Source organism: Microtus ochrogaster, chromosome 2, assembly GCF_000317375.1.
Source record: "Microtus ochrogaster isolate Prairie Vole_2 chromosome 2, MicOch1.0, whole genome shotgun sequence".
NCBI classification, from domain to species: domain Eukaryota; kingdom Metazoa; phylum Chordata; class Mammalia; order Rodentia; family Cricetidae; genus Microtus; species Microtus ochrogaster.
Window position 1 is genome coordinate 12,252,510 of NC_022010.1, and position 14,908 is coordinate 12,267,417.

General features: G+C 51.1%; 1 protein-coding gene across 3 annotated transcripts in view; it reads left to right on the plus strand.

Moving 5' to 3' along the window:
- The first annotated feature begins 3,759 nt into the window (after positions 1-3,759).
- Scarb1 (scavenger receptor class B member 1) overlaps positions 3,760-14,908 on the plus strand; it is a 66,951-nt gene continuing 55,802 nt past the window's right edge. For all 3 annotated transcript variants that reach the window (XM_005344362.2, XM_005344361.2, XM_013350010.2), the window contains exon 1: positions 3,760-3,885. In XM_005344362.2, coding sequence (XP_005344419.1) covers positions 3,760-3,885 — 126 coding nt within the window. The remainder of the gene's footprint in view (positions 3,886-14,908) is intronic.

Consider the following 14,908-nt stretch of genomic DNA (forward strand, 5'->3'; position numbering starts at 1 on the left):
AGTAAACTGAGCAAGCCATGAGGAGCAAACCAGGAAGCAGCACCCCTCCATTGTCCCTGCATCAGTTCCTGCTCCATGTCACTGTCCTGAGTTCCTGCCTTGGCTTCCCCTAAAGATGGACTGTGAGCTGTAAGCCAAGACAAATTGTTTCTTTCCCCAAGTCCTTGGTCTGTGTTTTATCACAGCAATAGAAAGTAAACTAGGGCTGAATGGAGGTGGTATATACCTTTAATCCCAGCTCTCGGGAGGCAGAGGCAGGCGGATCTCTGTGAGTTCGAGGCCAGCCTGGTCTACAGAGAGAGTTCCAGGAGAGGTTCCAAAGCTACAGAGAAACCCTGTCTTGAAAAACAAAACAAAATAAAAAAACAAACAAAAAGAAAAAGAAAAAAGTAAACTAGAACAGGTCTTTTCTTGGGGGGCCTCAGGGCCTCCACTGCAGACCTCCTGGACCATCCTCTCCCATCCTAGGCCATCCTGTGTTGTCTCCCTGACTTCCCTCAGCAAGGCCAGGATCTGGTCACATGCCCTGCCCATCCTTTAATGTCTGTTCTCTCTGTGTGTCATCCAACGATAGCGTAGCATGTCCCTGGCCCTGGCCTTGGGCTCTCTGAAGTAAGCATCACGTAGATTTGGACCTTGAAGACTTGGAGACAATTTGAACTACGTGAGCTGGTCAAGGCAAGTGGGTATCAGGGAGGGGGGGATGTTGGGACCTGGCAGACCTGAGCTTCCCGTTGACTGGCAGACTCCCAAGAAACACTAGCGTCATCAGAAATGAAACAACCCCAAGCTGAAGGATGCTGAAGACCTCAAGGGACTCAAGGACATCTTATTTTTAAGGTTTATTTTTAATTATGTCTCTGTGTGCATTTGTGTACACGGGTTCAGGTGCCTAAGAAGGCCAGAGAAGTGAGAACCCTTGGAGTTGGAGTTAAGGATGGTTGTGAGCCACCTCACCAGATCCTTTCTTTGGCTTTTTTTGGGACAGGTTTTTATGTAGCCCAAGCTGTCTTTGAACTTCCTGTGTAGCCAAGGCAGGTCTCGAACTCCTGCTTCTCCCACTTTTACTCCCCAAGTGCTGGGATTCCAGGAATGCACTACCATGCCTGTAAGGACTCCCATTTTCAAAAGATTAGCTCATCCTTGGATGAGCAGGCTTTGGCTTGAGGAGAGAAGGAGTCAGCTACAGAAGAATCTAGAGGGGCTGGAGAGATGGCTCAGAGGTTAAGATCATTGCTTGCTCTTCCAAAGGTCCTGAGTTCAAGTCCCAGCAACCACATGGTGGCTCACAACCATCTGTAATGGGGTCTGGTGCCCTCTTCTGGCCTGCAGGCATACACACAGACAGACTATTGTATACATAATAAATAAAAAAGAAGAAGAATCTAGAGAAACAGTTGTGTAGAATCAAGAAGGGCAAGCATAAAGACTAGAGTAAGTCGGAGAGAGCTGGGGAACTGGCGATGTTGATAGAGCGTTTGCCACAACGAACCTGATGATCTGAGATTGATCCCCAGCAGCCCTATTTAAATAAAACACACAGGACTGAAGAGATGGCTCAGTGGTTAAGAGCACTTTCAGAGAGGGTCTGGGTTCAGTTCCCAGCACCCACATGGCAGCCCACAAGCACCCATAATTACAGTTCCAGGAGAGCCAGTGTCCTCTTCTGACCTCTGCACCAGGCACGCATATGGTACACAGATGTAGATGCAGGAAAGACACTTGCACACATAAAATAAATAAATCTAAGACAAACAAACAATGCTGGTAGTTTCAGTGCTGGGGGGGGGCAGAGTCAGGAGGGAAGATCCTTGGGGCTGGATGGCCAGCCAGTTCCCAGTAGGATATTCTGTCCCAAATGGCACAGTCAGGTGCATCCACAAACATGCACACACATAGACACAGAAAGCAGACAGGAAGCTGGGAGTCCAGTGGACACAGGGGCAGAAGTGGGCGGGGCCTAGGACCGGCAACTGTGGACATACCTGCACAATCTAGGCCAGTTACCAGTGACTTAAAAAACTCTCAACCGAGCGCAGCCTGAGGAGAGCAGTTCTGTTCTCTTCCTTAGGTGCAGAGGGGCCTCGGGGCTCTGGGGGGAGGGGAGGTGTTGCTACAGTCCACGTTCCTCTGCGCCTGTTCCCAATCCATGCTCCTGAATGAGGTCTGGGCTGGAAATATGCTTGACCGTCTCTCCAGAATTTACCAGATAACTCAGTAAATCCTGACTTGGGGACATTTTGCTGAAGGTGGTTCCCAAGAGGAGCCCTTCTGGGATTTAACGAGAGTCGTAGTGGCCCATATTCTTAGGAGTATTAGCTTGGGGCACCTGAGGCCAGGGACACTGCTGGGCCATTCTTGTGTGACCCATGAGTTTTACTGGGCAGCAGCACACTTGAGGGAGCCAGGGATCTAGTCTGTAAGAGGTTGCCAGAGGGAGGTGGTGACACTCTACATGTGTGGGACTGAGTTTTCTCAGCTGTGATTATCCACCCTTCTTGTCCTGAGTGGGACGCAATCTTGACCTCACTGAGTAAGTTGCCCTGTGCCTCAGTTTTCTTGGCAGTAACACAGAGATGTTAGGATTGGGGCAGTTGTTCTGAGCTTCGACCCTTTCATAAAGTCTCATGTCGTGGTGCCTCCCAACCGTGAAACTATTCTTCGCGACTTCATAACTGTCATTTTGCTACCGTTATGAATCATAATGTAAATATCTGATATTTTCGATGGTCTTAGGCAACCCCCCTGTGAGAGGGTCCTTAGAGCTCCCTAAGGGGTCGTGACCCACGTGTTGAGAAACTTCGGGTTAGAGGCTCTGGCTGAGTGCTACGCATGGGCTAACTGTGCATTGCTGGTATCCTGAGTGGGGTTTATGACCAAAAAAAAAAAAAAAAAAACCCCGCCCAACTGAGCGCAACTGAGCTGGTGGCACTGGGTGATAAGGAAGAGTCACCAGGGAGCATAGTGGTCAGGCAAGGCATCTCTGCCTGATAAGACCCCAGAATACCTTCCTGGACGGAGTCAGGGCCAGTGGGAGTCTAGGACCTGGAATTCTGAGTGGAGGGTGTGCAAAGACTGTGAAGAACACGGAATTCCGAGTGGAGGATGTGCAAATGTCCCGAGAGACGAGGAATTCCGAGTGGCTAGCGTGCAAATGCAGGGACAGACACGGTAGGGAGGGTGTATAAAGGTCGGGAGGGACCCGGTATTCGGAGTGGAGGGCGTAAGTGGCCCGAAGGCAGGGCCCAGATGACTGCAACTGAGGCAAGGCAGCGGATGCTGGAGCCGGAGGCATTCGCACGAGTCGGGGGAAAGAAGAGATAGCAGCGCCGGAGTGGGGGTAGCCAGTGCAGACAGCGTCAAGGGCTTCTGTGCTCTGTGGGGAGCGCGTCGGTTCCCACTTTGACAAGCGAAAGACTAGGAAGCACAAGAGAGCAGGGATCCTGGCACACGGCGCGCCGGTTCAGAGAGCTGCGCCACTCGGAGGGGCCGCTTCAGATGGAGGCCACGCCCATAACTCACCACCAGAGAACCGCCCACTCCCCGCCCACCCCCGTCCCCCTCCGGAATCCCGCGCGGCGCGAGGGGGCGGGCTGCCCGGGCCATGGCGCATAAAGCCTCTGGCCACCTGCAGGGCTACTGCTGCTCTGGCCACGGACTCGGACTCACCTTGCTGAAGCGTGAGCCTCGGCTTCAATCATCTCTGTCTCTGTCTCCTTCAGGCCCTGAGCCCCGCGAGCCCGGGCCGCGCACGCGGACATGGGCGGCAGCGCCAGGGCGCGCTGGGTGGCTGTGGGGCTGGGCGTCTTGGGGGTGCTGTGCGCTGCGCTTGGCGTTGTCATGATCCTCTTGGTGCCCTCGTTCATGAAGCAGCAAGTGTTGAAGGTGAGTGATGCGTCCTTCGGGGAAGCGGGACGCAGGGTGGGACAGTGGCGCTTCCCACCTTCCCACCACCAGGGAGGCCCAGATTCACCCCCAGGCTTGGCGGTCTGAGTCACCAGCGTCCCAGGGGCCTGACCCTTCTTACTGGAGCAGAAGTGTGGCCTGATTGTTCCTGAGTTTCGATTGCTGCTACCCTGACCACCAGACCTTCTATACATCTCGGCTGGTGACTGTACCTAGTGACCTCCGTCAGGGCAGTGGGCAGCTGGTGTCCCTTGTATTATCTCTGTAAGGAAGGCTCCCTCGGACGCCCAGGTCTCAGTGGGCGCTCTGCCTGTCTCCTCCCGCCTAGATGCCCCAGCGATGCCCTGGCTCGCCCCCACGCTGCCTGCCAGTCTGAAGAGTTAAGCAGCTTTCTTCCCCCACGCTCTGGCAGAGACAGACAGTACCCAGGTCTATGAGGGTAGGCAGCCCGGCCTCCCTCTTGATCTCAATGAGCCTTAGGTTTCGTTGCCCTTTCAACCGGGGACCTATATATTAGGCGGGCGGTGCCGGCAAGTCACAGACTCTGCCCTGGGAGCCTTGTCCTCCGAATGAGTCCGGAGCTCATTAAGTCCTGGAGATTATCGTCTTTTTTTTTTTTTTTTTAAATTATCGTCTTATTACACTCCAGCTAAGGGTGTTTTTGCCCCGGAAGGGGAAACCGAGGCTGGCCTTTAGGGAACATCCAGTTAGAACTGGACCTGGGATATAGATGGGGCTCTTGTTCCCTGAGTTGATTGACATCTTCTTAGCGGGTTTCTTTACTGGGAATTTAAGAATGGCTTCGTGGACTGTGCCCCGTCGTAGGTGAATGAAGGAGGGAATGAATGAAGGCTGCTCCTTCGTAGGCCTGGCTACCACCTCCCAGGACTTGGCTGGCCTTCCAGATAGAGCCACAGGTGGCTTTCCTGGAGTTCTGGTGGGCAGTTCTGAGTCCTCTTGGCCACACTGTCGTTTCTCGTTCTTTGGATTTTCAACCCTTATACCTGAAGATTCTCCGAGCTGGTGGCAAAGAAGTCCCAGGGTCCCAGGGGTTGCCGTATACTGGGGTAGAGGGAATCCCTTTTTCGTTGGAGCATCAGAACTAGCAAAGTAGCGGTGACAGCCTTGCCTCAGTAGCAGCCTGTGGTTTCGGCAACGCCAAGACCGGGCCCTGTGTGTACCTAGCACGTGGGCTGCTTCCTGCTCCTCACCCAGCTTGCTCCTGCTCCTCCTATTTGGGGGTGAGGGGGAAAATCTCCCTTCAGGAGTGTTTTCTTTATTGGGTTCCCAGGCTCCCTTCAGGAGTGTTTTCTTTACTGGGTTGGCACAGAGTCTGCGGGGTGGGAGTGGGGGGTGTTAACGTGTTAGCACTGGGACTGCACATGCCTGTCAGGTCAGTTGGGGGGTGGGGGGGATCTGCCCAGGGCTTTGAGATGGAAAACCATGTTTGGCGGAGTTGTCCTACAGCTAGAAGCTTGGGGCTTTAAGTTTGAGTGAGCGGCTTCCAGCACCCTACGTGTGAAAATCCCAAAGGCGATTGGTTGGGGGCTGAGTGGCGTGAAGGAAGGAAGACAGGAAGACACGCCTAGCCCCAGACAGCGGCTTCTTAGACGCCCTGGCTGGAGTGTAGCCGACCTCCTGTGGGAGAAGAAAGCTCACTTCAGTGGCTGGCAGGAGGGTGGGGGCGGAGGGGAGCAGGGAGGGACCCCGGAGTTGACTTTGGCCACTTTCGTTCTTTGCGACTTGAATGGAAGCCTTGTTTTTTGAATTTTCATGTTTTATGCCTTTTTTTTTTTAAAAAAAAAAAGAAGTTGATGTATAAAAGGAAGGAATACTTGGTTGTTTAAGAAAACAAAAAGCAAAACAGGGCTGGAGAGATGGCTCACATAGGACCCAGCATGACAAGCTCAAAAGAGGCCTGAGTCTCAGTAGTTTACCTTAAGGCAATACCTGGTTCCAAGAAAGACCACAAACTGAGACCACTCAGGCACCACCCAAAAACAGACCACCCAAAAGAAACTCCTAATGTTCCAACCATCGTAGATAGAATCACCTGCCAGCACCCACTCATCGCTTGTGGTGCTCTTCCAGAGGACCTGGGTTCAGTTCCGAGCACCCACATGGGAACTCACAACTATCTGTAACTCCAGTTCCAGGGGATCCGACACCCTCACATAGACATACATGTAGGCAACACCAATGTCATAAAATTAAAAATAAATTATAAGGAAAAAAATCAGGATGGGGTATAGCTCAGTGGCAGAGCCGTTACCCATCAGGTAACAGGCCCTGGCTTACAACACACACATACACACAGAGAAATTTCTTCTGATGTTATTATCATAGGCATAGTATCTTTTTAGACTTTTCAATATATGTATATACAATCGTTTGTGTGTGTGCCCGTGTGTGTGTGTGTGTGTGTGTGTGTGTGTGTGTGAGCCAGTAGACGGCCAGCGAACCCCAGCCGTCCTCCCGTCTCTGCCTTCCCATAGCCCAGGGGTTCCAGGTACTCTCAAGTATACCCAACATTTAATGTGGTGCTGCGGCTTTAAACTCATGTCCTGTTTGCCCAGCAAGCACTTTGCCCATGGACCTACCTGGCCAATTCTGATGGCCATCTTTACAAAACCTGAACTAGATAGCATATGCCTTTCTTCCTTTTATTTTTATTTTATTTTATTTATTTATTTTTGAATAAATAAAAAATAACATGGTCTCAGTTATGTAGCTCAGGTTGGCCTCAAACTCACTGAGATCCACATATGACTACATTTGAATGCTGGGGTTAAAAATGTGCACCACTTGTGCCTGGCTTAAGTAGTATGGTTTTTCTGTTCCATGTTAGTGCTAGAAGTGTGTGTGTGTGTGTGTGTGTGTGTGTGTGTGTGTGTGTGGTGGGGGGCTGGGCTTACCACACAAGTAGAGGCTAGAGGTCGATGTTGGGTGTCTTCCTCAATTGGTCTCCCCCTTGTTTTTTGAGACAGGCTCTCTCATTGGATGTGGGGTGTACCTTCTCTACTAGACACTGGCTGTGAGTCCCTGGGATCTGCCTGCTCCACCTGCCCCAGTGCTGGGCTTCCCAACATACTGCTGTGCTCAGCTTTGTTACTTTTGTTTGTTTGAGAACAGAGTTTCTCTGTGTAGCCCTGGCTGTCCTGGAATTTGCTCTGCAGGCCAGGCTGGCTTCAAATTCAGGGATCCACCTACCTCTGCCTCCCGAGTGCTGGGACTGAAGGCGTGCGCCACACTTGGCCACACCTGGCTAGGTGTTCAGCTTTTGTTTGGATTCTGGGAATCAGAACTGAGGTCCTCTAGGAAGCTCTTGACCCACTGAGCTATCTTTACAGTCCTGTTCAAAGGTTTCTGCATGACAGGCAGAACATGCCAGTCTATCCCCCCCCCACTGTGTGGTAGTCCTTTGTTTACCTGTTCCTCTGTTTACTGGCTACTTACTTTGTCCCAGGCTATAGAGAACACATACCCTCCTGTGTTAGCCCACAGACCCTTCCACAGTGTGATTCTTAGCCTGTGGATCCATTTCAATGTCATTTCACCCTTCCTCACCCTGACAAACTGGGGGACCACTCACTTCCCCTTATTTTCTCTTTCTTCACCCTCTTTGGCTCTTCGGTGGCTTTGATTCATATCTTCAGCTCCACGAGGTTGGGCAGGAATGTGATGTCCACGTAGGTGACTGGTTTCCAGAGCTTAGGGGTGCAGGCCCACTGTGCCATGTGCTAGCTGGGGCCCATCCATCACTTGGGAGCTGGGTTTTCTCAACGAGACTGGGGCCAATCTGGTTTGCTCCTCCGAGGGATTAACAAATTACAAGGGGGATTACAAGCGCATTTGGAAATGTCCTGTGAGCCTGCTTGATTCTTTCTTTCTGGTTTGAACCCAGCCACAGTGTTGTGAAACAGGCCCAGGCTGCGGAATTCTTCCTTTCTACAGATAAGGGATTGGGCCATAGCAAAGGTCAGGGAGCTAGTTACCAAGCATGCCCTGTGGTGGGCTGGGAGGGACCTCAAGTGTCCATGCTTGTTTTACCCTCCACTGGGAGCAGGACATAGGCAAGAGCCCACTCTGTACAGTGCGCTGTTGGGCAGAGGCAAAAAAGAAGTAAGAAGGGCCAGGTTACAAAAACACATGGGCCGGGTGGTGGTGATGCACGCCTTTAATCTCATCACTCGGGAGGCAGAGATGGGCAGATCTCTGTGAGTTTGAGGTCAGCCTGGTCTACAGAGTGAGTTCCAGGACTGCCGGGATTACACAGAGAGACCCTGTCTTAAACAAAAACCAAAAGAAAAAGAAAGAGAACACATGAATGATGGAGGAAAATCTCTGTTCCTGTTAAAGTCCCCTGCCCCAGCCTCTTGCCTGTCATCCCAGCTACTTAGAGGCTGAAGCAGGAGGAATATAAATTTAAAGCTGGACCTGAGCTGCACAGGGAGTTCAGAGCCAGCCTAGGCTGTACGAGAAATTCAAACAGTGAGACCCTGTCTTTAAATAAAGCATAAGCTAGGCACATTGGTATACACTTTTAATCCAGTTCAGAAGGCAGAGGCAGGCAGATTCCTGAGTTCCTGGACAGCCAGGGATACATAGACCCTGCCTGTAGATAGATAGATAGATAGATAGATAGATAGATAGATAGATAGATAGATAGATAGATAGATAGATAGATAAAAAGCAAGTTGAGTATATAGCTCAGTAATACACCACTTGCCTCATATGTGCAGAACTCTGGGTTCAATTCCCAGTGCTGCAAAAACATCATCATCATCATCATCATCATCATAATAATAATAGTAAATAACTAACAGTTTTCTATATTTTCAACAGATTCATGTCAATGCAGTAACAATTTAGAAAAAGGTATGGAAGGGTTCACATCAGACACACGAAGTAGAAAATGCTGAACCCATGATTCTTTGTGCATTTTTGTTTTATTTTATGTGTATAGGTGTTTGCCTGTGTTGTTCATCTGTGTACTGCGTGTGTGCGATGCCCTCGGAGACCAGAACAGGGAATCAGATCCTCTGGAACTATTATAGATGGTTGTGATCTATCATGTGGATGATAGGAATTGAACCCAGGTCCCCTGGAAGAGCAGCCAGTGCTCTTAACCATTGAGCCATCTCTCCAACCCACCATGACTCTTTTCGTAAAATATATACATGCATTTATTTGTGTGTGAGTGGAGGGGCTGTGCCACAGTGTACCTGTTCATGCCAGAGGACAACCTTCAGGAGTCAGTTCTCTCCTCCTACTATGTGGGTCCTGGGGATTGAACTCGGGTCCTCAGGTTTAGCAGCAAGCACCTTTACCTGTGGAGTCATCTCACCAGCCCCAATGCTATTATTTTGTTTGTAGTGCTTTGAGGCAAGGTCTTGCTGTGTTATCCAAGGTTTATTTGAAATTCTCCTGCCTCAGTTTCCTGAGTGCTGAGGTAACAGGCAGGCCTGCACCAACCCACCTGGCCTCTGTAAACACAAAAATAGAATGGATCCAAGAGTTATGGATTTAACTAAAAATAACAAGCAAGGCAGTATCTTAGTTAGGGTTAGGGTGGCCGTGGTGAGACACCATGACCAAAGCAACTTGGAGAGAAAAGAGTGTATTTGCCTTACACTTCCACATCACTGTTAATTATTAAAGGAAGACAGGGCAGGAACTCAAACAGGATAGGAACCTGGAGGCAGGAGCTGATGCAGAGGCCATGGAGGAGTGTTGCTTTCTAGTTTTCTTTCCATGGCTTGCTCAGCCTGCTTTCTTAGAGAACCCAGGACCACCTGCCCTGGGGTGGCCCCACCCACAATGGGCTGGGCTTTCCCACATCAATCACTAATTAAGAGAATGCTCTATAGGCTTATATCCAGCCCAAGTTTACAGAGGCATTCTTCTGAATTGAGGTTTCCTCCTCTCAGATGACAATAGCCTGTGTCAAGTTGACACAGAACTGGGCCGCACAGGTGGCATGGTAATGCACGTCCTTGCCATTAAGGAACCAGCTGAAGGTGGCAATTGCCCTTTGACTTTCCTGGAGTGTGTGTGATAGTGTCCAGACCCAGGGCGTTTCACCTTGAACCCAGGCTGGCATGCAGCTGCCCATCCTCGGGGCCACCACCTTCATCCCAGGGTCACGTAATCTTTCCCATGTCCATGATTGCAACACCTCCGCAGTCCTGTCCTTCAGGGGGTTTTCCTGTTGAGCTCACTCCAAGCTCACTCCTGAGTGCTTGATCTATTCATCTGCTGGTGCCTCCTTCCTTCATCTCATTTGTCCCTTAGGTGCAGACAGAAGCCCCCGGCTGTCCATCCCTGCTTGCTTCTGTCTGCTGCTTCCTGCTGCCTCATAGCTGGTTCACCAATATCTTTTGTTTGTTTGTTTGTTTGTTTGTTTTTTTGTTTTGTTTTTCGAGACAGGGTTTCTCTGTAGCTTTGGAGCCTGTCCTGGAACTAGCTCTTGTAGACCAGGCTGGCCTCCAACTCACAGAGGTCCACCTGCCTCTGCCTCCCGAGTGCTGGGATTAAGCGTGTGTGCCACCACCGCCAGCTCTCACCAACATCTTAACGGTACATGCCTGGGGGCCATAGAGGTACAGGGGTCTAAAGGGTCTGAGGAGGATGGACGTTGTCCCTCTGGCTGCCTGTGAAAAGCTAGGTTGAGACTACTACACAGAACTAAGCTCAGACCCTTTGACATTCCCCATCTTTCTCCAAGTGAACCCCAAATTCCTCTCAGCAGCTTGAAGATCACCACTCAATATGTCTCCCTTTACCTCCCTCAACTCAGCCACTCCCAGCCCATGGCCATCCTCCTGGTTTGAGTCCACTATACTTAGTCCCATTTCAAAGGCCCTGGCATGTCCTGCAGCCTGAATTGGGTAACGGATGGTTGTGACCTGACATGTGGGTTCTGAAAATCGAACCCAGGTCTTCTACAAGAGCAGGTGGTGCCCTTAACATCTGAGCCATCTCGAGCCGGGCAGTGATGGTGGTGCACGCCTTTAATCCCAGCACTTGGGAGGCAGAGGCAGGTGGATCTCTGTGAGTTTGGGGCCATCCTGATCTACAAGAGCTAGTTCCAGGACAGTCTCCAAATCTACAGAGAAACCCTGTCTCAAAAAACCGAAAACCAACCAAACAAACAAAAAACAAAACATCTGAGCCATCCCTCCAGCCTTCCGTGCGGTTCTTTCTTTTTCCTGAACATGAAGTTGGCCAGAGGAGGGGCTGGGAGCACTGGGATGCAGGCAGATAGCTGTCTACTCCTCCTCACCTTGACTTTGTCCCCTTCTCTCACTAATCCCTACGGAGCCCCAGGGAACTCTCAGGAGTTGGGCTAGCCTGGGATATCTACACCGTCCCTGAATTGTTTTGTGACCCTTGGCAGAGCTCCTTGGCCTGGCACTTGGAAGGTGGTGCTGATGGCAGATAATTGTGGACACTTTGTTACCTGGAGTGTCTGTTGTTTCTCAAAGTTGTTTATTAGTGTCTAAATGGCCTTCTGCTTCATCCGATGAGACAGATGCAGGGGCACATAGATACAAAGTAACTTGTTCTAGGTCACAACGATTTAGGTAACAGAACCAAGATTTTTAGTGAGCTCAAAGCCTGTGATGGTGTAGCCTCTGCTGATAGATTGTAACTTCTGGTGGCATAGCCTTTGCTGATAGAAGAGTTTTGAACAGCCAGCCTAGACTGGAGAGGCCCAAAGCCGCCTTCCTGGATTAATCTCCCATTTATCTGCATGGCCAGTGGCTGTATTCCAGGCCTTTGTCCCATGGCTACCTGAGAAGGCTGCAGGTTCATAATCCTTCAGGAGGACTCAAGTGGGAAGGTCTGCCTTTCCCCAGCTTGTGGCACCCTATGACCTTGGGGCTAAGGTCTGCCTGGGCCACTGTGGGCCACTCCCACAGTGGGGTCTGGGGCCCTTAGTGTCAGGATGGGTATCCCTGCAGATTCCCTGCTCTTCAGGCCCTGGGTAGGGACGCTTAGGTGTACTGGGATTTCTTCTGTTTTCTTCCTCTTTTCGGCTGCCTGGCTTCCGGTCCCCCTGGCATGTGAGTAGCTAGCTATTTTAGTTCCCTGCAGGGGTGTGGCTTTGGCTATAGGCAGCTTATTTTTAGTTTCAGGCATTTATTTCTGTTCCTTCCTGGCTCCTTGTAGGTCCACTAGTACTCATGTCTCTAGTGTGTGTGTCTGTTGCTGTAAGCACCTGCTGGCGAATGTCCACACACTGGCATCCCCAGGTGTGCTAACCCATACAGCTGGGTATATGGTCCGGTGTTGGCATATGTGGATATTCGTGTTTCTCTGTACCCCATGAGCTACAACCCATCCACATGTGGATGCAGGTCATTGTCTGGCACACGTAAACACACACACATACATGTGCCGATGCGTGATCCCATGTGCTGAGGGGCAGGGGACATCCATCCATGCATGGTAGAATGGTGGCCAAGCAGGTGCAAGCCACTGGGCCCCAACCTCATCACTGCCGAGGAAAGAAAAGGGTCATTGTCACTATGTGGTCACCGTGTGCGGTAGTTAAGTGCTGCTACCTGGCATTGAAACCAGGCTCTCCTTTTTCATTCCTGGAAGGACTCAGGGACCCTTCCTGGAAGGATGGACTCCTTACTGTCCTCCCACAGTGACTCACCCTGATTCAAGCCAACTCCAGGAGTTCAACTACTTGGAATCCTGTGCACTGGCCTTTGATCCCGGCAGCTGACTCTGGAGCTGGTTCTGGGGAGGCCACTTGGTTCTCTGTAGAGCCTATCCTGGGTGCTTGTTGGTTCCTAAGAGGTTTGGCCCAGGCTGCCAGCTCTGGCTCTCTGTGGCTTCTAGAGTACAGAGGATTGTTCACACATCCCTGGCCAGAAAAAAGAGAGGCTCTAGGCCACCATGAGCCCCTCCCCAGGTTGCTTCTGGGTGTTTGACACTGCTTACTTTAGGACCCGGGAGTTCAGTTGAAAAGCCCCTGACCTTTCGCTCTTCGCTCTAGATTCAGTGTTACCAGATGTAGTTTGAGAAGGATTCAGCCAGGGACTTTGTCAAAAATTGAAGCAGGAGAGGAGGCTGAAGCAGGAGGATTGGTAATTCCAGGCCAGCCTGGGCTACAGTGTAACAGGCCTTTAAAAAAAAGAAAAAAGAAGAAAAGAGAGAAAGAAAAGTCAATAAAAATGGAAAACAGAAAACAAGAACAGAACAGGTGGCCCTTTTAACTCTTTCCTCTCCTTCTTCCTCCCTCACAGGTGGCCTTGGCCATCACTGGCCTAGGGCAGGGTCAGGCCCAGCTGAGCTGTAAACAGAAATAAAAAACAGGCCTGGCTCAGCCTGTCTCAGCCTGTCTGTGAGTCTCAGGGGCTGAGGAGGCTCCATTGCTGCTCAGGGGGGATTTCCACTCCAAGCCTTGGATGGCAGGGGTGCTCTATGCCTTCTTGGAATCATGGTCTCCTCAGACCTGGGACTTTCTTCTCTCTCCCCCTCACCTCTACTGCTTTGTGATCTTCAGCTGCCTGGGGAGGGGAAGGAACAGGATGGCCTGATCCTTGCTTGCTTCCTGGCATTTTAATGAAGTTCCTTCCACCCTCCCTGGAAGCTTCTAGAAGGGCTCTTGGGCCACTTTAGCTGTAAGGCTTCTTGATGACTTTTTGTTTCTTGCTGGGATGGGGCCTTTTTTACTCCTGAATGCTCACGGTTGGTGAGTCTTCACCTTGTCTCAGCCACACTCTGTTGGAATATGTCTAGGCCCAACTCAGTGCTCTGTGCCTAGCCGTGCTCAACCCCAGACTTACACCCCACCCTCCTTGGGTCTTCACCTTTCTCTTGTCCTCAAAGGAGGACTCTGGCTTGCCAGGTGTCTTTCCTTATCCTGACCCCTCCTCCTCATCTCCAGGCCTGTCCCCTCACCTTCCTGGTTAGCTTGGCCTGTGGTCTTCCATACTGTGGCCGTCAGCTAAGACCTTGGGGGCAGCCACCGTTTGCTCTCTCTGCCTCCCACACGATCCCTGGGGTCCCTTTCCCAAGGCTGGCTGCTATCATCGTCACCTTTCATCCGGATTCTTGAACTTCTTTCCAACGTCTCTGGTCTCTCTCCAGCTCCCAGTACTATGGCCAGAGACAGCCTAGCCTTCCCCCGTAACCTGCTAGTAACCTGTCCTTGGATACCCTCCCCGCCTGGCCTCTGCATGGGCCAGGTCTGTGGTCTTAGGCCTGTGACATGTCTCAACGAGAGCCCACTTAAATTCATTTAAGTTGCACCTGCTTGGGAAGGCAGCACTGGCCCCCGATGTTGACACTGATGGCCCCTCTGGCCCCGGTCTCCACCCCATCCCATTCTTTTTTCTTTAGCTCAGGACACTATACTGTTTAGCTGTAACATGTATCTGTGTATTGGGCTTTTTCCTTCTGCCACGTTGTCCCCATGGGAATCCTAAGCTCAGGAGGGCAAGGACCTCTGTGGTGTTTGTTCTCTGTCCCCAGTGTTGGAACTAATGCCTGGCACTGGGCCTGGGGTTCCCAAATATTTAGCCAAAGTAGACAAGCCGAATCACAAGGTGTCCTGGGACTCTTGGCACTCTGAAGTCCCGTGCCAAGCTATGGGTGCCGTGGTGCCACTGGCCTACCAGTCCTTTCTGTCACAGACTGCTCTTCAGAATAAACAGGTGCTGTGGTGTGAAGAGCTGCTTCAGAGATGATGTGAATCTGATCCCCAGAACCCAGGTCAAAAAAGCTGGTAATTCAGCACTGGGGAGGCGAGACAGGAGAATCCCTGGGGCTCAGTGACTCAGGACAGCTCTGCTGAACTGGGGCGCTCTATGCCAAGGAGAAACCCTATCTCAAAAATCCATGTGGGCCTGGGCGGTGGTGGTGCACGCCTTTAATCCCAGCACTTTGGAGGCAGAGGCAGGCGGATCTCTATGAGTTCGAGACCAGCCTGGTCTACAAGAGCTAGTTCCAGGACAGGCTCCAAAACCACAGAGAAACCCTG